The sequence below is a fragment of the Triplophysa rosa genome, linkage group LG2, assembly GCF_024868665.1.
Source record: "Triplophysa rosa linkage group LG2, Trosa_1v2, whole genome shotgun sequence".
Classification (NCBI taxonomy): Eukaryota; Metazoa; Chordata; class Actinopteri; order Cypriniformes; family Nemacheilidae; genus Triplophysa; species Triplophysa rosa.
This window is the reverse complement of record NC_079891.1, coordinates 27257700-27284161: the sequence shown is the minus strand read 5'-3', so window position 1 is coordinate 27284161 and position 26462 is coordinate 27257700. Positions and strand designations below refer to the sequence as shown.

At 38.5% G+C, this 26462-nt stretch overlaps 1 protein-coding gene across 3 annotated transcripts in view; it reads right to left on the bottom strand.

Moving 5' to 3' along the window:
• Window positions 1-80: 80 nt before the first annotated feature.
• Window positions 81-26462, bottom strand: part of arap1a (ArfGAP with RhoGAP domain, ankyrin repeat and PH domain 1a) — a 29319-nt gene continuing 2937 nt past the window's right edge. For 2 of the 3 annotated variants that reach the window (XM_057360429.1, XM_057360421.1), the window contains exons 5-29: window positions 26368-26437; window positions 25969-26089; window positions 25638-25834; window positions 25333-25439; window positions 25036-25235; window positions 24553-24638; window positions 24236-24418; window positions 23968-24142; window positions 19501-19611; window positions 16867-16999; window positions 16677-16779; window positions 16303-16477; window positions 15846-16055; window positions 15438-15653; window positions 15253-15358; window positions 14594-14741; window positions 9010-9078; window positions 8786-8869; window positions 8578-8695; window positions 5007-5120; window positions 4314-4447; window positions 3946-4028; window positions 3631-3666; window positions 3131-3194; window positions 81-3009 (exon numbers count right to left, since the gene is read on the bottom strand). In XM_057360429.1, coding sequence (XP_057216412.1) covers window positions 2956-3009; window positions 3131-3194; window positions 3631-3666; window positions 3946-4028; window positions 4314-4447; window positions 5007-5120; window positions 8578-8695; window positions 8786-8869; window positions 9010-9078; window positions 14594-14741; window positions 15253-15358; window positions 15438-15653; window positions 15846-16055; window positions 16303-16477; window positions 16677-16779; window positions 16867-16999; window positions 19501-19611; window positions 23968-24142; window positions 24236-24418; window positions 24553-24638; window positions 25036-25235; window positions 25333-25439; window positions 25638-25834; window positions 25969-26089; window positions 26368-26437 — 3097 coding nt within the window. In that variant the 3' untranslated portion in view covers window positions 81-2955. The remainder of the gene's footprint in view (window positions 3010-3130; window positions 3195-3630; window positions 3667-3945; window positions 4029-4313; window positions 4448-5006; window positions 5121-8577; window positions 8696-8785; window positions 8870-9009; window positions 9079-14593; window positions 14742-15252; window positions 15359-15437; window positions 15654-15845; window positions 16056-16302; window positions 16478-16676; window positions 16780-16866; window positions 17000-19500; window positions 19612-23967; window positions 24143-24235; window positions 24419-24552; window positions 24639-25035; window positions 25236-25332; window positions 25440-25637; window positions 25835-25968; window positions 26090-26367; window positions 26438-26462) is intronic. The other variant, XM_057360437.1, reaches the window with a different exon arrangement.

Below are 26462 nucleotides of genomic sequence, written 5' to 3'. Positions count from 1 at the left end.
ATATACATAACTTTATTTAAAAAACTTAAATAGCTAAAGGGTACAGTGGTGTAGCCAGAACTTTTTTTAGAGGTGGCCAGGTAAGACCCAGTGATTTTATTAGGGTGACCAAAAAATCCATTCCTTACAGACAGAAATTCTTTAACTTCTACTGTAATGTACACCAATTCTTCATTACACATAGTTTGCTGGTCAAGAACATACACAAAGAACGTAAAGTAAACAATTTATTTGCAATGCTTTCATGTGCTAACATTATTTTAAAATAATTTGCTAGCTATCATTTGCAGTAAGTTAGCATTTTTTATAGAAAATAAACATTGCAGTACCCCAAACTTAAACTTTCGCGAAAATATAATTAATGAATGAAATCCAGTTAAACAAGACTGATTTTACTGACCTGGGGCCGGCTGCACCAGCTGTGCGTACTGTACAGCTGTACTGTAGTTTTGACTTAAACGGGCACTAAGTTACAACTTATGCACTACAAAATATTTTTGAGTTGAAGCGTAATGTTACGTATAAACTAAATATTTACGGAAGCCTCTTATCAGGAATAACTGTAGGAATAAAATCGCATACTCTCTGAACTAACGGAATAAGCTCTTGTTGCACTCGACATTCTTCAATGATTTACACATGATAATGCTGACATTTACAGTCACTTTCCTTTTAAAATAGAGAACATTATGTGATGACATTTAATTTTTGACTGCTCTAACACGAACTGTCCTAGCGCGCCTCCGTGTGTGTATATCTGCATATGTTCTGCACGTCAAAATGAAATAATCTTTTTATTTAATTGGCGGTTGGCAGTAAAATGAAATCACCCATATTACATGTCACTTATTATTGCATTAAGTAGGCTATATTGTTTTAAACAGCATTTGTTTATTAATCTACTTTTAAATATGTTATTCATGAAAGGTAGTATTCTATATACCGTTTTTACCGTTATTATGTGAGGTAAAATAAGTTTAAATCAAGAATGTTTTGAAATTCATAACATTTCAACACACATTTTTCTCACGAATTTAAAGGCTGCTATTGGACTGTTGAAGGTAAACGTCATATTATGTGACTACGTATTACTTTACGCAGAGCTTACGAACTAGCTACGTTCTGCCTTAAGACCAAATGGTGCAACCGAATAACATACAGATTACAGATTTAGTTACAAACTAGCTAGTAGTAGTTACTAAGCCTCTAGTGTGGACTTTACGTTCACGTTTAAGAAAGAACTTACGAATGGCTGGTGCAACCCTACCCTGATCCTTCTGCTCACGATGAACTTCCATGGTACACAGACAAGTACACTGTCATGAAGCAAAGAGGTTAGCAGCTGTTCAGCTAATAGTAGTGATGGGAAGTTCGGATCATTTTACTGACTCGGACCTTTGAGTCTCGTTCAGCAAAATGAACGAATCTTTTTTCGAGTCATATCGTTCATTTTGTTCATTTTAGCAAAATATAATTTAAATGTTACATGTTACTTTCCTAACACATCTACTTCTTATGCAAATGTTGATCACATTACAAACAATACAAAACTATAATGCTATAAGAAACAGAAAAGATTAATTCATTGTTTACATGGGTCTTTAGTCTATGATTAGCTCACCACACCTCTTATCTGACAAGTCTTCGGGTTTGAGTCTTTCGTTCTTTTGTCACGTGACGTGACAGCTTTGGATAGAGAAATTAGTTAATTTATTAATTCCAGTACAGGACCCATAGAATGTTGCGCAATGCGCATGCGCGACTGAACGAATCACTCCCCGAGACGACTCATTCTTCCCGAGTCACATTAAAGATTCGTTCAAAATGAACGAATCGTTCAAGAACGACCCATCACTAGCTAATAGCGCTCAGACTGTTTGCGTCAGTGCGTCAGCGTATGACTTCATATTAACGTGAGAGTAAAGTTCTCGCGTTACTTTCAGTGCATATGCTAAATGATCTGCGCAGAACTCCGTAAACTCCGACACGCATCTTAAAACTGCTTCGCACAACAGAGGTGGCCAGATAGTGGATGACCATGTACGCCCCTGAAAGGGCATTATTCAAAAAATATGTAAATGTGTGCAGAGAACATTTATTATGAGTATAAACAGTCTTGTGTAAACAGAAATTCATGAATTTATGGGATGACAAACAGTAAGGGGCGGTTTCCCGGACAGGGCTTAACTCTAGTCTCAGACTAACTTAAATTTGAGAGATGCCTCGAAAACAACTTGCACCGACATATCTTAAAATATAACACTGTGATTGTTTTGTCTCAAGATGCACCAACCCAGTATCACGCCAAAGCGTGTAACAGATTTTCGGTCCACTCGAAAATGCATGTCAGTGAGTGTCACGCTTTGATTCCTCTAGGCGTGAACATGACACACATGTATGAAGGAGGAGTAATGTTAGCAGACAACCCAACCACACAGTAATGTTTTTTGTAAAGTATGTTTTTAAAACAACTTAATTATCCTAATTTAACCAAGGCCTAGTCCTGTTTTAAGATAATCCTTGTCTGGGAAACCGCCCCTAAATGTACTAAAAGGCTAGGTTGTTTCAACCCATCAGCTGACTCCTTATTTTGAGCTATAAGTTGAAAAAAACAGCATTGTTAGAGTGTAATGACAAAAAGTAAACCAATTTATTTCACAAATAAGAAAAGCAGCTGTTTTTACACATTCATTTCTAGCTGACTAAGGTTAATAAATTATGTACTGTATGTAAAGAAAACTGTTATATTGCACCTTAGCAGAATAATTCAGATTTATGGCGTAACGTTACTTTATCACTAAACATATTTCCACAGGGATGATCAGATCAAAATGAATTTAGAAAACAAAACAAATCACATAACACAATTACTAGTGTTTCACTCTCCAAGTGTGACCGTCTATTTGTAAACACCTTTATGTGATGCTGTATAACAGTTCCATTCCCTCAGAACAATCAGCTGTTGTGAGATTGCATCACCAGTGGAGAGGGCCAGATGTCACCATCATACTACGAGATAAATAAAACCTTTCAGCTGATACAATTGAAAACATTGTACTCGTATATTAAACTGTGTGTTTGAATTTAAACAAATACGCATTTACACAGAATGATGTGGCAGAGGTGATACCTGAATGCTAAAGAAAGTGGCTGTCCATTCAATGAACTCATCCTCATTATCACAGCAGAGATACCTGGAGGAAAAGATCCAGAGAGAGAAATACTCAAAACCTCTCATTTCAGTGTGTGTCTCATAGCGCTTCAAGAGCAAGTGGAGTTGCGTCAAGCTCAAACGCACATCGTTAGCTTGCGCTAAGGCTAATAGCCTATTAAAGGTTTTCTAGCTCCTGGTTTTGAATGGAGACCAAGTTGACACATGTCAGTGCTTACGGTGGATTTCACACTTCATAACGATTTTAATCGCATTGTGGTGGAGACGGGTGTATGAATAAAGGCGTGTGAACCATCAGTAGAAGAATCTATCTTTCTTTCAAATCAGAGAGCTACAACCTGCATGATTTAAGTTCAAAATCATTTGCCTTGCAAACAAGGTAGTTGGATCTCCAACAGGGTTAAATTTGGGTATGAAATGGTTAGGTATCACCGCTCAGTCTAACTTCACAGACTCACCATTGTTGTTTGTCATGTGCCAGTGTTATTCCCCAACTATAAAGAAAAGCAAACCGTTTACACAAACACAGCTGTTTGTTCATGATGTTTATCAAAGACTAATTCATATCCTGGAAATTTGAAACGGGAACGTCAAACTGGTTTTAAGCTTTTTAAAAACAAACCTGAAACTCCCAAAGAAACACATAGCTTCCAAAAGGCAGTATATATATAAATGGGTTTTAGAAAAAAAAAACTTGACAGCTTTATTGCATCTCTGTAAATGTATATGTTATGTTTATACTGTGTGTTTGTGCTAGATATATAGTTCATTACGGTGTGGGTGAATGCAGTTTGCTCCGATAACCATTGTAGACTTTCAGCTCTTTGACAGGCCACTCCCTCTCACATGGAGAATTCTGAAATCATCAGATATTAAACATTTAGTACGGTGTACTGGTTTAATTGGTTTAAGTTTGTTCATGTATAAATTAATTTATATGCTCAACTGCTACTTTACACACACACACACACACACACACACACACACACACACACACACACACACACACACACACACACACACACACACACACACACACACACACANACACACACACACACACACACACACACACACACACACACACACACACACACACACACACACACACACACACACACACACACACACACACACGCACCTGCAGCTCCTTGTGCATTCTAAAGGTGGTACCAGACAGTTCACAGTAGCGACTACAATAGTTTTTGCTGCGTTCACTTTTAACCTCACAAACACGCAGTGTGCCGCTCTTACACACATTCTCCTCCATCATCTCTGCACACACATTAACACAAATATCTTTTGCACCGGTGTTGAAAATGTCATTTTTATTATGAATGTTCACACATTCAAATTATTTTGTCATCAAGATAATGTTTTTTCTTTCAGTTCACTCAAAAATAAAAAATCTGTCATCATTTACTCACCCTCCAAATCTGTATAAATTTCTTCGTTCTGATAAACACAGAAAGATATTTGGAAGAATGCTTGTAACCAAACAGTTCTTGGCCACCATTGACTACCATAGTAGGAAAAATGACAATGGTAGTCAAAAGTGCCCCAGAACTGTTTGCTTTTCTGCATTCTTCAAAATATCTTCTTTTGTGTTCAACAGAACGAAGGAATTTGTCCTACTATGGTAGTCAATGGTGGCCAAAAACAGTTTTTCCAAGCATTTTTCCAAATATCTTTCTTTCTATATCAGAACAAAGAAATGTATACATGACAGAATTTTCATTTTTGGGTGAACTGTCCCTTAAACAATCACTCGTGTCAAGAGCTGGATCAGAGATTTTTATTTATAAGTCTGTTTGTGTGATTATATATTATGTACCCAGGTACTTCAAGATGTTGCTGATGTAGTGATTCTTTTTGACCAGCAGGTGACACTGTAGCCCAGGTGAAAAGTAGACTGGCGACACTTTTTCATGGTAGTGCAGCATTCGGTCTGTAAAAATAAAACAATGCTTCACTCATAAGTATCGAATGAGTTGTGTGACTGAGCGATCAGTTGTGCATTTTGATGTCCCTGTCATTTCTCTAAACATGAGAACAAATAAGTTGTAATCCTAGTAGGGGTGTCCCCGAATAAGGATTTAAGTAGTCGAATCAGAATTGTCACGTCTTGCCTAAAGTCGACTGATAGTCAAATCAGACGTGTGTGTGCGTGCATGTGTGGATGACACCAGGTTGTTAAGGGTACAACGCAAAGTGCAGCGCAACATTGATGCACCAAAAAAACAACCACACATTAATTTACAGAATTTGTTTAGAACAGAATATACCTTATAATAAATAAAAATAAAAAACGAAATAAGCCAGAATCAAGTCACAATGAGCAAAATAAATGTGTTTAGGCAAAATGTCTGAAATGCAGGGGAACATAATTTTGAAAACACAAGCCACAAATAGTAAAATTAATGGAAATTTTCCTTAAACATCACGTAACAATGCTGTGCCATACAGTACTAGACCAGATCTCGCCTCAAAACTATTTTTAAAATTACGCGATAATTTTTTTTTTCCAAACGGTAATATAGCACGTTCATTACCAATGACCTACCAATAAAGTTATTTACCGCATGTAAAGGAATGCAATAAAGCATCTTACCATTTAAACAGTCAAAAGTCCCTTTCGCCTATTTTTCCTGCGCACTCTTTCTCCGTCCTCCTGACGCGCACGCTTGCTTTCAGTGCAGAGAATGACAAGTTCCAAAAGTCTGCGCAGTGCTTGCTATATGCGGTGATTTTGGTTGTATTACATTACATTTACATTTAGTCATTTAGCAGACGCTTTTATCCAAAGCGACTTACAAAGAGTTCAGGGAGCAATAAGCGATATGTCATACAGGAGCAATAATACAATAGGTGCTAATACAAAATTACTAGACCACTACCTGTTGAGAGAAAGAGAGAGGGTTAGTGGGTTTTTTTTTCATTTGTCTGTCAAGTATTCACAGAAGAGAGGGGTTTTAAGTACTTTTTTGAATGTTGTGAGAGATGTGGTTGACCAGACAGAGTTCGGAAGAATGTTCCACTAGGAAGGAGTTGTGAAGGAGAATGAGCGTGAAAGCGATTTACTGCCCTTATGAGAAGGCAATACAAGACGCCGCTCGTTTGCTGAACGCAGGGTTCTTGATGGGGTGTAGGAGAGCCCTTTTGGGCTGTTGGAAGACAAGGCGTGCTTCTGCGTTCTGAACCAGCTGGAGTGGTTTGATAGCCTTTGCAGGAAGACCAGCAAGGAGAGCATTGCAGTAGTCCAACCTTGAGATTACCAGGGCCTGGACAAGGAGTTGTGCCGCATGCTCAGTGAGATAGGGTCTAACCTTTCTAATGTTGAATAAGGCATATCGGCATGACCGCGTTGTCTTTGCAATGTGATCATTGAAGGACAGCTGTTCATCAAATATGACTCCAAGGTTCCTGGCTGTTTTGGAAGGAGTGATTGTGGTATTGCGAAGTTGGATGGTGAGATCGTGTTGCACTGTGGGGTGTGCCGGAAACACGAGTAGTTCTGTTTTGGCAGGGTTCAGCTGGAGGTGATGCTCTTTCATTCAAGCTGAGATGTCTTCTAGGCAGACTGTAATGCGAGTTGCTACAGTGGTATCGTCTGGGTGAAACGAGATGTAGATCTGGGTGTCGTCAGCATAACAGTGATACGAGAAGCCGTGTGCCCGTATGATGGGTCCCAAGGATGTCGTGTAGATGGAAAAAAGCAGCGGTCCAAGCACCGATCCCTGAGGGACCCCAGTGATCATGTGGTGAGCAGTGGACAGCGAACCCCTCCATGACACCCAGAAGGATCTGCCGGAGTGGTAGGATTTGAACCAGTGGAGAGGAGAGCCTGAGATTCCTAGAGATGACAGGGTTGCTAGCAGTATCTGGTGATTGACAGTGTCAAACGCTGAAGATAGGTCAAGCAGAATCAGGACCAAGGATTTAGATTCCGCCTTGGCTCGCCGCAGTGCTTCTGTGACCAATAGCAGTGCAGTCTCAATGGAGTGGTTTGTTTTGAAGCCAGACTGCTTGTCATCCAGTAGTTTGTTCTGGGATAGGTAGGAAGACACCTGGTTGAAAACTGCCCTTTCAAGTGTTTTTGCAATAAATGGGAGGAGAGAGACAGGTCTGTAACTGTCGGTAGTAGGGGGGTCCAATGTGGGTTTCTTAAGTAGGGGCGTGACCTGGGCCTGTTTAAATGTGGATGTAAAAGTGCCGGTGAGCAGGGAGGTGTTGATGATGTGCGTGAGTGCAGGTGTGAGTGTGCTGGATATGGCCTGAAGGAGATGGGAGGGGATTGGGTCAAGGGGACAGGTGGTGGGGTGGCTGGAGAGAAGTCTGGTGACTTCAGTGTCAGTCAGTGGGGCGCAGGTAGAGTCGCAGGTCTTTATTCTCAGCGGTCTTCACACGAGGAGGGCTGCACACGAGGGCTGACGCTTACTGCTGGTGCGGTAAGAGGCACCGCTTAAGTATGTGTTTAGATTAGCGCGAACAGAATACAGCTGAACACGCCTTCTCGATTATCAAAACAAAGCCTGAACGACTTGAATGGGCCAGGGATCAAACAGAGATCAACTAGCTCCGTGCCTTTAAGTGCAAAACTCTAATGTCTAGCCGTAACGAGCGGCTAACGGCAATTTACCGGTCTCACAGACCAGAAGACGCGGAGAGACGCGATCCTGCACTGGGTCATAGCCAGACCTCACGCTCATATGCGCCGGGGGTTTCGGTACCCAACCCTAAAAATGTCCCATTTCTTTACATCATAAATAATATTTTTGGCAGCGCAGTGCACACTGCCCATATAACCAAAATGGCATGATCCCCATTGCATTACACCTCTGCGAAGATTCGACTGTGAGATAGACCTATTTCACAGAGTGACGTGTACAAACCGGAAGTAGCGTAAACGCAATGCTCTAGCTCCATTCACTACACAGAACAGTTGCGGAGACCAGAAGAAGTTAGGCATGTAGCGCTCCCTTTATGCTGATTTGTCTAACATATATCAGACCTTGATAATAAATAAATCTCCCAGTAAACCGTGAATAAATCAGACAACATATGCTACTTTTGTTTTTGGTAAATAAAATGAATGCCTGTGAGAAAACAAGCTTAATGAATGGCTATGACAGCAGTAGGGCTGGAAATTTTTTTTTCGGTACTTCCGGTCTCTGTCGCCATTTTGTGAAATAGTCGAATTGTTAGTCGAATTGGGCTCTTCCTATCGAAGCATCAAATCTTCGACGATTCGGGGTCACCCCTAAATCCTAGTAGGACATAGTGTATCATCATGAAGTCAGTTGATAGAATAAACGAATCAGGGAACCAACCAAAGATTTGAAGTCATTTACACTGATCAACAAAAGAATGCAGTAAAGGTTTAATTATGTGCTATCAAATCTCACCCATTTCCTCTTTCTCTAGAATCTCATAGCAGCTCCAGAAATCCTCATTGGCCGGCTTAACTCCTTTATGATCCAAAACTTCAGAAACCAACTCAACTGCAGTCATATTTGCCCCAACCTAACACACACATACATACACACAAAACGGACATTACACAAACCAAGAAGTCCAAATAAGTACATAAATGTGTTAATATTGAATCTCTACCTGAACGAGCACCTCCGACCCCTCCTCTATTCTCTCAAGATCAACAGCACAAATAATGCTGGACGTGGTTTTACTCGAGGGCCTCTGAAATACAATTATTCAAGAAATAACATCAAACTATTTTAAAAATTGTTACATTTTGGAAAATATTAACTTGTAAAAGGTGTACAGTATATGTGCAGTCATTGGCTCAGATGACTTTGTTTGTTGAGTTGAAATCTGACCTCGGATTTGTGTTTATTCAGGGCGGCAGTCGTCAAGTTGAGCTGCCTCAGTAGTTCAGACTCTGAAACCTGCGGCAGAAGATTCTTTGGATCACTTAAAGGGATATTTCATCCAAAAATTCTGTCATCGTTTATTCACAATCAAGTTGTTCTAAAATTCCTTGTTCTGCTGAACACAAAAGAAGGTATTTTAAAGAATGTGGGATAGAAAACAGTTTTGGTTCACCATCGACTACCATAGTAGTTTTTCCCATAATATGGAAGTCAATAGTGCCCCAGAACTGTTTGGTTTCAAACATTCTTTTAAATATCATTCTTTGTGTTCAGCAGAACAACTAAATTTACACATGATTAGAACAACTTGAGGGTGAGTAAATAATTTTCATTTTTTGGGTGAGCATTAGTTCAATGTTCTGTTCAACAGTCATCAATGTAATCACCAGTGGCGTTGCTAGGCCCTCTTTAGGTGGTATCCAGAAATAAGCCCCATCAGAAAACTGCTTAGCCCCGGCAAAGCACCCACAAGGATTTTCTAATATCTTTTACGGAGTGTCTATTTAATGTTACACTGATTGCAAATAGTATGGTGGTTTTTCTTGACATATTATTGACTTTTCTTATATTCTAAATATATTACTGAGTTTTCTTATATAAAATAGCTTTCTTATATAAAGAATACATTTAAAGGAAGTTATAGAGTTCATATACTTCTCTGATTGTAACAAGGGCTATGGGCCTCATGTATGAGTTTGAACACTTGAACACCTGCGTACACACCAAATATCTTATCAAACTACGACAGGAACTGCACGTACACCACACACACTTTTGTAGAGAAGTGTAATTAAGAACGCTGGGTTGTTTATCATTATCACACTAAACCATGAGTTCATTTTTAATAAAACCAAGGTTAAATCATGTATCGTCCGAAAGCCCCCGTAAAGGTGTCAAGATAAAAAGCACATGATATACGTATGTGTTATTGCACATGATATACGTATGTGTTATTGCACATGATATACGTATGTGTTATTGAGACGTCCGAAAGCCCCCAGAAAGGTGTCAAGATAAAGAGCACATGATATACGTATGTGTTATTGAGAGCGCTCCCTATAATTAAATCTTAATATGGTAGGCCGGAGATCTTAATATGGTAGGCCGGAAATATAACTGTAGCAAGTGCAGGATGAAATATAACTGTAACGAGGCATAAGGGGATGGACTAATAAAAATAAGTGATGTCATGTAAAAACTGGTTGGTAGAAGATGAGGTCAGGTAAAACCTGATTGGTTTGAACTGTGATAACAACTTGAGAACAATGTATAAAAGATGGAGTCAGACATGTATTCGTTGGGCATCTACAGATGAACTCTGTGTGTCTCACTTTGCTTGCTCGAGCAAATAAAGATTGAAACCTCTGGAAACCTGGCTCTCTGGTCTTCGTGAATTCTTTCAACATTGGCTGACCGACTTTTCACCACGACAATAGCCCATCTTGTAGATGTCACTAACTCTGCCCACCAGTTTCTAATTGGAATGGAGAAGATGAAAGAATGACACTGGCCAACTAGCATCTCCAGTGGCGTAGAGAGTAAAGCCTATGTTGACTACTTCATATCGTCACAGGTTCGAAACTGCCTCCTGCTGACTTTTTTCCCCATCACATACCAGATCATAAAGCCATTTATTCTTAATAAAATGAAAAAAGATTGAAAAGTGGCTAACGAGTGTTTAATAATGAAGTGGTTGGGTAAGATTGGGGTGAACGAATGACAACGTAACTAAACAGACCTGACGGGCATGTTGTCCCTCCCACCAATGATGAATAGTCCCATTGATATTTTATATAAATATTTTATATCTTAAAATATTATTACTTTATTACATCAGTACAGTGCTAACGATTCGTACTGTATGCACTAGTACAGCAGTTTGGTCACATTTTAATGCATGAAAGGTCGTAAACCACAAAAAAACACAGAGCGATGGCTAACTTTGTATATTGTAATCCCAGATCAGGGGTTTTCCTGCATAAAGAAATTTGAGGCGGCTGCTTCAGTCAAATTTTGTGCCGCCTCAGACTCCTCAAAAATATGTCGAGTGTCCTCACAAAAAACACTGCGTGCATTAAACAGATTGTCATTTGTAACTGCAGTTGCAGCATTACGCCACAATAGTGCTGTTTCGTTACCAGCGCGCTGAAGAGTTCAGTAAAAGAGCTATATTAGGAGCTATATTTGAACTATATTTCATGGATGTTCAGAATCAGAATCAGAATCAGAATCAGAAGAGCTTTATTGCCAAGTGTGCTTGCACACACAAGGAATTTTCTTTGGTGTTGGAAGCTTCTAGTACAGACATTCAACACAATGACAATACAATATAATACGATTTACAGTCTAAAAGATTCTAAATTGTGCATATATAAAATAAAGACTATTTTACAGAAAATGGGGGATAATAACATATAAGAGACATTGTACAGGGTAGTATATAGTAGAATAAACATATTAACAGATTGTATGTACACTTGTGCAAATGGATAATTTAGTAAGTAGAGGTAGTGTTATATACATGTATACATAAGATGTAGATATAATAAGGCACTATAGTGCACACTATAGGAGTAGTGGAAGTGGAATATTGCTCTTAAGGAGCAGTTATCTGTTTAGGAGGGAGATTGCCTGGGGGAAGAAGCTGCTTCTGTGTCTGGAAGTCCTGGTGTTTGGTGCTCTAAAGCGCCGGCCAGAGGGCAGCAGATCAAAGAGTTTGTGTGCTGGGTGTGTGGAGTCAATGATGATTTTTCTTGCCCTGTTTTTCACTCTGGAATCGTACAGGTCCTGAAGTGTGGGCAGAGGAGCACCAATAATTTTCTCAGCACTACGAACTGTCCGTTGTAGTCTTCGTAGGTCTGATTTGGTGGCCGAGCCATACCAAACAGTAATTGAAGTGCACAGAACAGATTCGATGACCACTGAGTAGAACTGGGTCAGTAGCTCCTGTGGTAGGTTGAACTTCCTCAATTGACGGAGGAAGTATAACCTCTGCTGGGCCTTCTTTACAATGGAGTCTATGTGGGACTCCCACTTCAGGTCCTGAGAGATGGTGGAGCCCAGGAACCTGAATGACTCCACAGTGCTGTCCAGGATGGTGAGGGGAGGAAGTGATGGAGGGTTCCTTCTGAAATCCACTATCATCTCCACTGTCTTGAATGCATTCAGCTCTAGGTTGTTTTGACTACACCAGGCAGCCAGCTGAGCAACCTCCTTTCTGTAGGCAGATTCATCACCGTCTTGAATAAGGCCAATGACTGTGGTGTCATCTGCAAACTTCAGGAGTTTGACAGAAGGGTCTGTAGAGGTGCATTCGTGCATTCGTTTCAGGTGTTTTACATTCAATTTCTTGAAAAGGTTTCCTAAATTAACTTGCTGTACATCATTGTAATAATTTTAAATGTGAAGTTGGCTCGTTGAATCAGCGTTATTCTGTACACAGCAAGTTTGCCAGTATGAACGCACATCAAAACGACTCTCAAAACAAATGACTCCTTTGAACCAATTTGTTTACACAGAATGCAAGAGATCAGTGAATCGTTCAAAGCTCAGTGAACTACAAGAGAATGTAGGGTGTGAATGAGCTTTGCTCATTTAGTTAGACTGGTTACTTATGGGCTAAAAAGTCTTATAAAAAAGTCTTATATTAAAATTGTCAACTTTTCTGTTTGATTGAATAAATCTAATGCTTTATATAACTTATTAGTTTTCATTTCATCAAATTTTTTTAGAACTTAAATATAAGTGTTTTGTTAAGACACTTAAAGGGACGGTAGGCCTACACGCGCATAGGGAAAAACCCTGCAGATGTATTTTTTCCCATGTTTTTCATTTGGGAATTCCTTATCATTCTTTTTTTAATTAGTGAGTATCTGTGTTTATTAAGCTTAGTTTTCCCGTCACTTTGACTGGGGATGAAAAGTTGTGTGCTTTGAGGAGGACGAAAAATAAGGGCTGCAGTAAAATAAAATGGCGCATAGTTGGGGCCCCCATACATGGATTTGCCTAGGGCCCCAAATCACTAAATCCGCCCCTGGGTGAATGTAATACAGATAAATGAGTCCAACGAAATGTAGTGTATATGGCAGTCCGAGTGAATGTGGAGAGTGCCTAGTGACCTTGAAGGGGCACTGTGGCTGGTGGCTATGACAAGCACGCAGTCATGCACAGGAGGGCAGGGAAACATCATATCAAGTTATTCCTTCTACTAAATAATGAGTCAGCACTTGATTGTGACATTTATTATATGGATTTGTGGCTGTTGTTGTCAAGTTGGTTCGTTGTGATTTATTAATTTATAATAAAATCGTTCAGATTTATTAATTTATAATTAATCTGAATTATAAATGTTGCAGATTAATCGATTAGGGTGATATAAATTTTTAGAACAATAAATTGTCTTTATTTTGCATATTCGTTCTTAATTACTTATTTTAGTCATGTATACAGTATGTGGTGCTTAGAGAGTGGTTATAAATAATATATACTGTATATATATATATATATATATATATTAGTGCTGTCAATGGATTAAAAATTGTAATCAGACACATATAGTGAAATTACATGTACACATACACTATTTATTTTGTTTAACATGTTTATTTTAGTGCTGTCAATCGATTAAAAAAATTAACAAATTAATCACACACAGCTTTTATGTTTTTAAATATACTTTTACATTCTAATAATTTCACATTTTATCTCCAAATTCATGTAGAAACAACAAATTTCTTTAACAGCATCATTTTATGAATGAAAGCCATTCTAATATTGTTGGCTTTGCAACTGATGTTTTTATTAAATATATTATTTTTTTCTACAAATCAAACCCATTTTAGTACGTGTGCCCTTTCTATCTGTCTAACAGGTATAGGAAATATACAGAAAATAAATAAAGTTCTAAAACACTTTACAGTCTTTACTGCTAAATTAAAGCTACAAAATCACATTGATTTCTTCTTTTCTTTTGTTCTTTGATTAACATTAGTGACAAGAGTCACAGCAGCACGTTTAAGAACGCGGCCCCTTTAAGAGCTGCCGCTCTAGGCAGGTCAAAATGCGCTTCCTGTTTTCACTCTTTGCATTCATTTAAGACTTTATTTAACTCGTTGAAGACTGTGCTTGCGAAAATACTAGACAAAATGTGCTTTCTGGTATAATCTTGTGTGTTTTTGTTGCATGAAAAGGGAATTTAATACTGGTGCGCTGTCTGACAGATTCAGGACGTTGCGTTAATGGCGTTAAATATTTTTTTAATGTGTTAATCTGAAAAAATTAATTGCATGCATAACAGCCCTAATATATATATATAATATTGAAAACCTAGAATCGCCCCTGGTAATAACTAACAAAATAATGTATTTGAATGTATCTGTGTAAATGATTGAAAGAATCTGATATCAAGATTTATTTTCACAAAAGTATTAAATAAATGGATATATTATCAATTATATAATAAATTATATATATATATTGAATATTTACTAATGTAGTTTAAAAACCAGACTACTTTTTTTGTAATACTCACATTAAAAATACTGCAGTAGTTCTGGATCAACTCCTCCACCACTCGAGGTTCTTTGACATCTGTTCCATCGGTCTGAAAGAGCGTTGGACCAAACACAATACCAAGATTTCTTTTTGTCATCTGATTCTCGTTGGACAGATGCTGAACACTAATACAAAGCAAAAAATGTCATGTTTTTACAAAAGCGATAAACACACTTTTCAATCATTCCAGTAATCCCAAAAATGAAAATTCTATCATCATTTACTTAATCTCAAATTGTTCCAAACCTGTATAAATTTCTTTGTTCTGCTGAACACAAAGGAAGATATTTGGAAGTATCCAAACAGATCTCATCCCCGATTGACTACCATAGTATTTATTTTCCCTACTATGGGAGTAAATGGGGAGTTAGATCTGTTTGGTTACTGACATTCTTCCAAATATCTTCCATCATGTTCAGCAGAACAAATACATTTATACAGGTTTGGAACAATCTGAGGGTGATGAAGACAGAATTTTCATTTTTAGGTGAACTATCCCTTTAAGCATAAACCTACTATTTTGACTGGTTAAAGGGAAAGTTCACCCCATAATTAAGTTAATTTTAATTCATCCCTTACTCTCATGTCATTCTAAACCTGTATGACTTTATTTAATCCAAATCACTAACACTTTACCTAAGCAGGTGGTGTGTGAGGGCTTTGAGTGTTGCTCGGTTGACAATTGGTAGGTTTGAGAGGAGATTTTGGTAATAATAAATCCTTTCAGTTTTGTCCTCCAGATCTGCAGATTTAACATAAACAGTATGTGTTACATATAAAAAGCATTCTAAGTATTGTCTCACATTGAAGTTGCTCTTCACCTGCAGCTTTAAGCCAGCTCTTGGCGTTATCCTGGCCATTCAGCACTCCATCTTTGACCTCCCTGAGAAACCTCTTTAGAGTGTTTGCTACATCATCCACTGAAAAGTCTGACTCGCTCCATGAGACACTTCGTGCATCATTGTGAAACCTCTCCAGTAGTTTAGTAGTGTGAGAATTAACGCCGTTCTTCCGGTAGATTCCCGGAGACAGAAGTCCTGAAATAAAAACAGGCAGGTTTATGCTTGGGTTTTGTACGAACGAACGAATGAATCGATGAATCAGTAAATGAATGAATGAATGTATGAATCGATGAATCTGTGAATGAATAAATGCATGAATGAATGAATTTTATGTTTCCACATTAATGAAATATAATGTTTATGGTGTGAAAAGTCATTGTAAAGTACCATAACGTGTTACATGGTCCAAGCAGCGGTCGATGGTCACCGGTACATCAAGCTCTGTAAGCTGCTGGTGAGAAAGTGGTTGATCTCCAGCGCCAGATTTCTGCTGTATGCAGGTCTGCCAGCCCACAAAATGAGGTCTGCGGTCAGTCAGAACATGCAGGGTTCCACCCCTCCACACCAGCACCATAGAGCCATCGCTATCAGAGTGAGCTACACACATGATATTCAGTTACATGAAACCTGCATGCACAGATTTGGCTCTACTTAGGGGGCCAAATGATTGGAAATGTCCGCACGAATAAAGTAAAACAAGTTAGTTGGTCTATATAAATAAAATGGCTCATAAATTGGCAAATTTTATTTTATTTGTTCATTTTAAACCTGTTAGGGGTACAAGTAGCGTTATGAGACAATTAGCTTGGTATGAGTTGCCCTAAAACACACTTGTCTAACTTACAGAGCGAGAGTAGTTTGCGCAGATCAATTGTTTGTACAGTGTTCTCCAGTAACACATGCAGTTTAAAGCCGCTCAAGCAAAACCAACCAATCCCATGGCTTCCTTCAACGCAGCGTAGGCGGCCCAGACGATCACAGGGTCCACATATATCAAATAGCGCAGTAGGTAACATAGCCTGAGTGGAGAAAAAAGACTAAATCAATCACAAGACAGCGTACAATGAATATGTGTACCTTTTAATTGATACGTTTTTATTGGGTGTACTTCAGCAGTACCCTCACAAACCCACTTTCCATTTGCTTGACCTCATAATGTGCTATAAAATGGTATTGCCCCGTTCGTCCAAGCCACACTAAAAGAAACAAGATTGTTACCATGGAAATGGCCTTGCTCCAGTTTCTGACAGTGTTAGCATCATCAGCCCCAAACAGGTAGCCTCGGCCTTCCTCAGTGTACAGCTCAAAGGTGTGCTCATAGCTGTGAGCCAATCAGAGTGGAGAACAATATAAACATGGAACACAAATTACCAGAATAATGTTGTTAAAATAGCTTAAAATATATTACACATGTTTCCCTGGGCTGTTAACAGACAGGCAGATGATGTCACTGGTCTTCATGCCACCACACTTTTTGCTATGGTCATTCTTATAGTAGCTAAACACTCCACCCTCCAGACAACTCCAACGCCGAGCAAAGTCTGGAATATTCACCAATACAACATAATGCATCATTCCCGTTGAATTAAACTATAGCTAATTTATAATCTTTACTAATTTATTTGTAATTAAAAACATTAAATCGTCACAAAATGTTTGTAAGTCTGTTTATTAATGTCACTTTAAAACGTATTTTTTTAACTTTCATGTTACTTTCAAATATTTTTCGGATCATTTTCTACCCCAGAGGTCCGTTTATCCACCTTTTTCTTAATGCGCGAAATTACCCAGAGCTGATGCTGTGTTTTCACCAAACGCGAATTAAGCGTTTGGCGCGAGTAAATTACATGCAAAGTCAATGCAAAGACGCGCATAGACGCGAACTCGTGGCAGGCTGTGCGAATGACGCGAATCGGGCGGCGCGTTTGAGGCGTTCTTCCGCGCAAGTTGAAAATTTTCAACTCGTGCTATGAATTCGCGCGAAGAGTTTTCGCGTCACTCACGCGAAAATAACGAACTTTTCCCGCGAGTAATAAAGAGCGTGGAACGCGATTGCTCGCGTTTGGTGTGAACACGCGTGTGCGGCACGTTACGGCTCCGAAGAGATTTTGTTCCGTCCTCAATGTACACCAGGAGCGTCTCAAACGCAAAGCGGCTGAATTCACGAGACCATATGATTTGCCTGTCCGACGTTGTTTTTTCATGATTTTTTGGAGTTATACCATAAGAAAGTTGGCTAAATGGTTGTTTGTCTGGTATATTGTTGTGTTTATTGCTATGAGTCATGCTTTGTTCCCTTACGAAAATAAAGCATGGTTTTACTACACTTACAACAAAAAACATGATTATTATAGTTAAACAATATTTTATCACAAAATAACCATAGTTTTGATCGAGGATGAACCTCTGGGGTATGTGACCGTGAAATACGATCGGTAGTCTGCAAAGGGTGTTTATTTTGAAATTGACATGATTTTTTTACTTTTATTTTGTATTTGCTGTGCGGTTTTGACGCGGCGTCCGTCAAAAATAGACTAGGCGCCTATCTTTAGCTAAGCGACGCGGAGAGCCGCTTCTTGGACGCTTTTGAAACGTGCCGCTGCGCGTCTGGTGTAAACACAAGCATTAACTAGAATGACCGCGATCAGTTCCGGTAACTTAGCCGCGTCGGAGCCGTAACGCACCGCACACGCGTGCAGTGTGAACTAGGGGTGAGGGGTAAGACTTCCGGTTCGCCGCTTGATCCCATTAGTTAGGCATTACCAAGTTAGCTTGAAAGCTTTTAAACGGACATTATAATACTTTTATGTCATTTAAAACAGCATGTCAAATAGCAGTGTCTAAATTATTTCACAGGCATGAGTTTTTAACCTAGACCGTAAAAAACAACTTTGTTTCTCACCATAAGAAGTTGGATAGCGACATCTACTGGGATGAGCCAGCAGGCACATTTGATATATCGGCTTATGTACTGTATGTAGACGACCAAATTTATAAAAACACTTTACGCAGCCTTAACATTGGACGAATTCTTTACCACAACCATCAAGAGTTCACATTTCTAGCGGAGGTTACTGAGTCCAGTGTTCTTAACAGGGGAGTCATAATGTAACGAGAAGATTTTGATACCCACACCAGATATAAATAAACCTGATCACATCGCGTTGGATATTTTATAAAATAACGCAGTATTGGAGACATCTGGAAGCTTCAGTGTAACTGTCATGTAGCATACAGCTGCTGTTGTTAAACGTGCCTTATAGAGCTACAATGCTGACTTGGCCAAACATACACTTAAATACATACAAAATACTTTCAAATAGTGTGTATTTCCTGCGTCATCCGATGTGAATACGTATATTTGAATACAACGCAACTGTATATTAAACTTAAACTTCATTTGATATTATAATAAATTATTACAATGTCACTTAGCCCTGGATGTATGCTTCATGTGTTAATAGTGATGTACTATGCAATAACAATAAAGTAAATAACGAAGTAAACAATATGTTGTGATGTTTTTGAGAGGTGCAGAATGCAGTAGTCAGAGCTAAGACCGAGCTGGCTTTAAATGTTATTTACTTTACGCTTGTTGTGTCACGTGGTAACACTCGTTCGAAAGGTTTTCTGAGCTTTCTGTGCCTGTTGTGGCAGCCTTTTACCGCAAAAATTCTTCGAGAAACTTTATTTTAACCATTAACAGAAATGTCCTCTAACACAGTAACAAATACAAAACGGAAGTGCGGAGCATCAAACAGCAAGTCACTCGCGGTAATGGCGCCCTCTATGGAGACGGCAAGAAAAAGGTGGATAATGTTAGTTAAGGTTTATAGCAATGAACAACTTTTTTCCATAAAATTATGGAAATGTTTATTTTCCTGTTTTGGCAGTTTGTGATTTTCTTCACTATCTGTCACCAGTTGTTTCACGTTTCCACATCCTCACAAACACACAAAGCTCAATTATTAACATTCACTGTCCAAACACCATATGGTAATTTTCTAAACCACTGAGGCCAAAGGGTCTCTTGCTTACTTACCTGCTTTGTTTTTATGCTCTGTGATTGGCCGAGATGATGAGGCGGGCTTGAAAAGGTAGCCACGACGAGACTGGATGGATACATCTTTAAGCACTGACTCAAAAGATTCTGCTTATAAAAAAAAAAAAACATTTTCACACAAAACTTGAGTCTCGCTCAAACCATCCTCACCACATTCTACAGGGGAACTATCGAGAGCGTGCTGACCAGCTGCATCACTGTCTGTTATGGGAACTGTAGCGCAGCAGACCGCAAGACCCTACAGAGGTCAGTGAACACAGCTGAAAAGCAGTGGTGTAAAGTATTGGAGTAAATGTACTTAGTTACTCTACTTAAGTATCTTTTTGGCTACTTTGTAGTTGTACTGAGTATTAAAGATATTAGCAACTTTTACTCTCTACTTAACTACATTCTTGAACAAGTATATGTACTCTTTACTCCACTACATTTGTAATGACTAATGCAATTACACATTACATTTTGCATGACACCTATCTTATAATTAATATCGCCATTTACAGGGCAATGAAGGTACTACAATCTTGTGGATTTTGCCTTAACTTACAAAAACTTGTCAACATGGCTTCTTTATATGAATATGAGTGCAGTATCAGGTAGATGTCAATCGCTGGCGGTTTACACACGGTTAGCCCTTACACGCTATTTCTACAGTAATATATTGGCAACACTGTTGCCAGCTAGTTGCTGTAGGTCACACATCTACAAAAGCTCTTATTTTTAAAACTAACTCTTCCTAAATGTGCTCTAAACATGTTTTCTCAAAATTTGACCATATGGTGGGACTATTGCCATGAAGTGATGTACATCAGTAAAAAGAATGTATAGTATTTCAATTTTCAAAAGTTCAAAAGACAAAATATTAACCTATAGAATGAGTCGGACACAGAGAAATAAACCATCCACATATGAATCTCAACAATGGTGACAATCAACTGAACAGCTTCATGCTGCAATGCATGCTGGGTACATAGTACAAAACTCATTCATGATTGTTTGTCACCATTGATGAGGTTTGTATGTCAAGTGTCTAACTGTGTCTCAATTGCAAAGAAAGATTTTCTGACAGAGATCTTTCCATTATAACATGTAATCACTTTACCAAACATATCTTAATAATTCTTCAGTTACTAAGCAAACATAAAGTTGCGGTTCCTGTAAAGTCCCTTTCAGTGTTATTGTATAAGTGTACATTTTAAAGCTACAAGAAAGTCAAAGAGTCCAACCAAAGCAAACACTGATCGCCATAATGGTGACTTAAAACATGATTGAACCACTATGAACTCGAGTTCAATCTCAATAAGATCTTACACAGATGACGGAAATAAAGTGAAAGTGGTGTCTGTAATATGTGAAGATGTTATTGATGTTTGTGTTTAATTATCCTCTGGTGAAATCTTGACAGATTTATTGTGTTCATCTGTTATTTACACGTGTTCATCTAAGACTGTGTGACTTAAGTGCGTTAATAGATTCTTTATAATGTATCTTCAAACAGCCATTGCAGTAGTTTACTGTAAAACACCTACAGTAACTAGCAGGCAACAGTGTTGCCAATACAGTATATTACTGTAGAAATGGCAGGTTAGGGCTAACAGTGTATGTGAAATGAGGACATGACTGCAGCTGGCCATGAGGCCCAAACCAGCATGTCCAGTGCAAAAAGGATTTGACTTTTTAATTCTACTTAAAATTATTTTATTTATCTGTTATATTGAAGAGACCTTTTTGAAGGACTTTGGTTTACTTATGAGCACTTGAGCTTAAATGAGACTTAGGGTGTTTGTAATGACGTAGGTTATGGTGTCGACCATGATTTGTTGCAATTTTGAGGTGTTCAGTCTTATTATGATTTAAGAAAATAAATGCGATTGCTCTCCTCACAAATCAACTGTTTTTCACTGACGTGTCTCTCAGTGGTGTAAAGTATTGGAGTAAATGTACTTAGTTACTTTACTTAAGTATCTTTTTGGCTACTTTGTAGTTGTACTGAGTATTAAAGATATTAGCAACTTTTACTCTCTACTTAACTACATTTTTGAACAAGTATATGTACTCTTTACTCCACTACATTTGTAATGACTAATGCAATTACACATTACATTTTGCATGACACCTATCTTATAATTAATATCGCCATTTACAGGGCAATGAAGGTACTACAATCTTGTGGATTTTGCCCTAACTTACAAAAACTTGTCAACATGGCTTCTTTATATGAATATGAGTGCAGTATCAGGTAGATGTCAATCGCTGGCGGTTTATACACGGTTAGCCCTTACACGCTATTTCTACAGTAATATATTGGCAACACTGTTGCCAGCTAGTTACTGTAGGTCACACATCTACAAAAGCTCTTATTTTTAAAACTAACTCTTCCTAAATGTGCTCTAAACATGTTTGCTCAAAATTTGACCATATGGTGGGACTATTGCCATGAAGTGATGTAAACCAGTAAAAAGAATGTATAGTATTTCAATTTTCAAAAGTGCTCTCACACTATATAGACAAAATATTAACCTATAGAATGAGTCGGACACAGAGAAATGAACAATCCACATATGAATCTCAACAATGGTGACAATCAACTGAACAGCTTCATGCTGCAATGCATGCTGGGTACATAGTACAAAACTCATTCATGATTGTTTGTCACCATTGATGAGGTTTGTATGTCAAGTGTCTAACTGTGTCTCAATTGCAAAGAAAGATTTTCTGACAGAGATCTTTCCATTACAACATGTGATCACTTTACCAAACATATCTTAATAAATCTTAAATGCTATATTATTATTATTTAATGATTGAATTCTTTCAGATGTATCTTCAGTTACTAAGCAAACATAAAGTTGCGGTTCCTGTAAAGTCCCTTTCAGTGTTATTGTATAAGTGTACATTTTAAAGCTACAAGAAAGTCAAAGAGTCCAACCAAAGCAAACACTGATCGCCATAATGGTGACTTAAAACACAATTGAACCACTATGAACTCGAGTTCAATCTCAATAAGATCCATCTTACACAGATGACAGATATAAAGTGAAAGTGGTGTCTGTAATATGTGAAGATGTTATTGATGTTTGTGTTTAATTCTCCTCTGGTGAAATCTTGACAGATTTATTGTGTTCATCTGTTATTTACACTTGTTCATCTAAGACTGTGTGACTTAAGTGCGTTAATAGATTCTTTAATAATGTATCTTCAAACAGCCATTGCAGTAGTTTACTGTAAAACACCTACAGTAACTAGCTGGCAACAGTGTTGCCAATATATTACTGTAGAAATGGCAGGTAAGGGCTAACAGTGTATGTGAAATGAGGACATGACTGCAGCTGGCCATGAGGCCCAAACCAGCATGTCCAGTGCAAAAAGGCTTTGACTTTTTAATTCTACTTAACATTATTTTATTTATCTGTTATATTGAAGAGACCTTTTTGAAGGACTTTGGTTTACTTATGAGCACTTGAGCTTAAATGAGACTTAGGGTGTTTGTAATGACGTAGGTTATGGTGTCGACCATGATTTGTTGCAATTTTGAGGTGTTCAGTCTTATTATGATTTAAGAAAATAAATGCGATTGCTCTCCTCACAAATCAACTGTTTCTAGTTTTTCACTCACGTGTCTCTTAAGTGTTGAGGACTAGTGCTGCTTTGAGCCTACATTCAGTATGAGTAAAATACTCAAGTACTGTTAAAATCAGATACTCAGAGACTTTTACTGAAGTCGTTTTGGAATTGGTGACTTGTAACTTGTAATGGAGTAATTTTCACTGCAAGGTATCTGTACTTTTACTTAAGTATGGTTTTCAGGTACATTTTCACTGCAAGGTATCTGTACTTTTACTTAAGTATGGTTTTCAGGTACTCTTTACACCTCTGCTGAAAAGATCATCGGTGCCCCTCTCTCCTCCATCCTGGACATTTTCCTCACACGATGCTGCAGCAAAGCCAACAGTAACGTGAAGGACCCTACCCACCCCTAGCTATCTGCCTGACTTACAATGTTTACAATGTTCTCCTTGCACGTGTACAGTATGTATTTGTAGCATTTGCATATAGACTGTAGTATATTTATAGTCACTCTCTCAGTAAATTAGTAGGTTAGTTTGTGTATAGGTTTAATCTCGTTTTACTCCACTGTTGTATGTTGGAACGACATTTCGGTTCACTGTATGTCCCCCCACGTGTAGCGGAATGACAATAAAGCTCAACTTGGACTTGATTTGTGTATAGAGATTCATGTAGTATTCTGCAGTCTGTTTCTTTCTTTTTTCTTTCTCTAACACATTGTTATGGTTACAATTACATTTTACACCCTTCCAAATTAAAGAGCTTCTATTAGGTAAAGGTTGCTCAGTTAAACATGTATTTAAAGTAGAAGAACAAGTTCTATAGCTCTGTATTTGTGTACAATACTATATGCTGAAGTTTTGCGTGCATATATTTATGCACCTGTGTTTAGGTTCTGCGTAAGTAGCTCCGCTTGCGCAGACTGACCACTGCGTTTGGCCAGAGACAGTGGAGTAGGGAAATCTGGGATACCAGTGTGGCACTTGATATCTGCCCCACAGTGCAGCAATGTTAGAATCTCCAATAAATCTGACGACTGCACTGCTTTGCACAGAGCCTTATAAAAGAAGACAAGCAAAACATGAATATTAAGGATGTGACAGAAGAACAGTCGTTTAAATTATATTAAATTTGTCATGTGTTGACTAACACTATCGAGCGCCTCCTGTTGGCCGTAGAGTGTGTGGTATTTGCGATATTTGCCATGCACATATTTGGCTGTGATGTGCTGGAGACGATGCTCATCATTTGCGTTCACGCAAAGACTCTCACTCGGGGGAATATTCGCTCCCCAGAATGTATTTGCTTTAGCATTACCCAGCTGCAGAAAAACCTGCCGAACACATGACGAAATGATCAGATATCATCAAGTATGCTCTAAAATCATTTTCTCTTTGTTAGACACAACAGGGATTTAAACAGAACTGAGTAAATCTCAGCAAATCACATCTCAGCTTATTGACTGACCCTGATGAGGTCATCGGTCCACACTCGCTCATCCAGCTTCAGACTGCGAACCTTTGACACGTTCTGTCCCAGACTTCTGTGCACACCTGTTACCATATAAAACTGTAAAGTACACAATCACGGTAGACGTACATACAATATGCATTAAAGGGATAGTTCACCCAAAAATGAAAATTCTGTCATCATTTACTCACCCTCTCGTCATTTCAAGCCTACATGACTTTCTTTCGTCCGCAGAACACAAAATAAGCTATTATGAAGAAAGTTGGTAACCGAACAACGCCGGCACCCCATTCACTTTTATTGTATGGACACAAAACCAATTCAAGTCAATGGGTGCCAGTTAACAACATTCTTCAAAATATCTTCTTTTGTGTTCAGCAGAAGAATGAAAGTCAAACAGGTTTGAAATGACAAGAGGGTGAGTAAATGATGACAGAATTTTCATTTTTGGGTGAATGTTTGTCGAGTCTTTGTGGGTACCTGCACATTTTTCACACAGCAGCACACACAGGTTGATTGAAGCCCACTCCGGCATTAAAGCGCTGCAATCCGCACATTGTTGGTTGGATACAACACGCCACAAGCTTTCACACACTCCATCACATGACAGAGAGCGACTCACACACTCATTCAGAGAGTCACACCATCTCTGCTTCTCACTCTCTGACTCTGCTAAAAAACTACACAGAGAGAGAGAGAGAGAGAGAGAGAGAGAGAGAGACTGTGATTATTTTATTGCCAAATTTGGGTAAAATGGGTAAAAGCTGCAATGTTTACCTGAATGTTCTGTACGGAGTAGTGAGTGTGAAAGAGCGTTTTCCTCCATCTTTCACTCGGGCCATTCGCATGTCTATATCAGTGACACCAACACCCTGAAAATGTTCCTACACAAACACAGCAGTGTTTTTATATACTGCTAACATCCAAGACTTAACCATTTTTGCATTTTTAGGATAAAGAAAATTCATTGTACATTACATATGTCCTCAAATACCATTTTGTCAAATTTACAGACTAACAGATTTAATAACCCACTAGAATAATTACCCACTGATACATTTTACATCCACAATCAGACTCACCTCACGGTTCTTGAAAAGGTACAGTTTGTCCCTGCTTATAATCGTGTAGACCTTGATGCGTGGTGACATCAACTCCAGGTAGCCTTCGAAACTAAAATCCACACTTCCCCGCTTAAAGAACAGATTCCTTGATTCAATACTGTTTCTGTTATCACTCAGAGCTTTTTCAAGACAACACACCCAATCATTTATTTCCTCTGAAAAGGTAGACACGCAGCATAAACAAACTTGTGTCTATTATGCAAAGAAATATGCCTGAATAAATAAAACAGAAATGCTAAGCAGCAGAAATTCTGCGAGGTGTTCAGGGAAAAGATGAATGAATACTCGCCAGTTTTGTCCGCTCGGAACAGGAAAGTTCGGTTCTGACTGTGAAGCTCAAATTTCAGATCTCCAACACCGACCACCTTATCCACACATCGCAGAGATATCATCCTTTTAGAGTATACCTCCTACCAGTGAGAGTGACAAGAGATTTGTCCAGTAAATAAATAACAGCTTTCTTAAAATGAAATATTTACCGGCAAAATGCTTTATGGTCATTTCGGAAAGGAAATAAAATTGTCTGGTGAATGAGGAAATCGGGTTCTCTAGATTTTATCTGAATCAAAGAACCTTGATGTAGGCTCATGATTTCCAGTAAGATGCCGAAAAGATGACACTGATAAACAGTTGAGATCAGAATCTGCTAAATGTAAACCCATTGTCTTTAAAAAATGATTTTGTTTACCTTGGGAGACTGAAAATATCTCAAATATTCTGAATCCAGCTGCACCCATCGGCGCTGGTAAATCACCCCACTGAAAACACAACACGAACATTTCA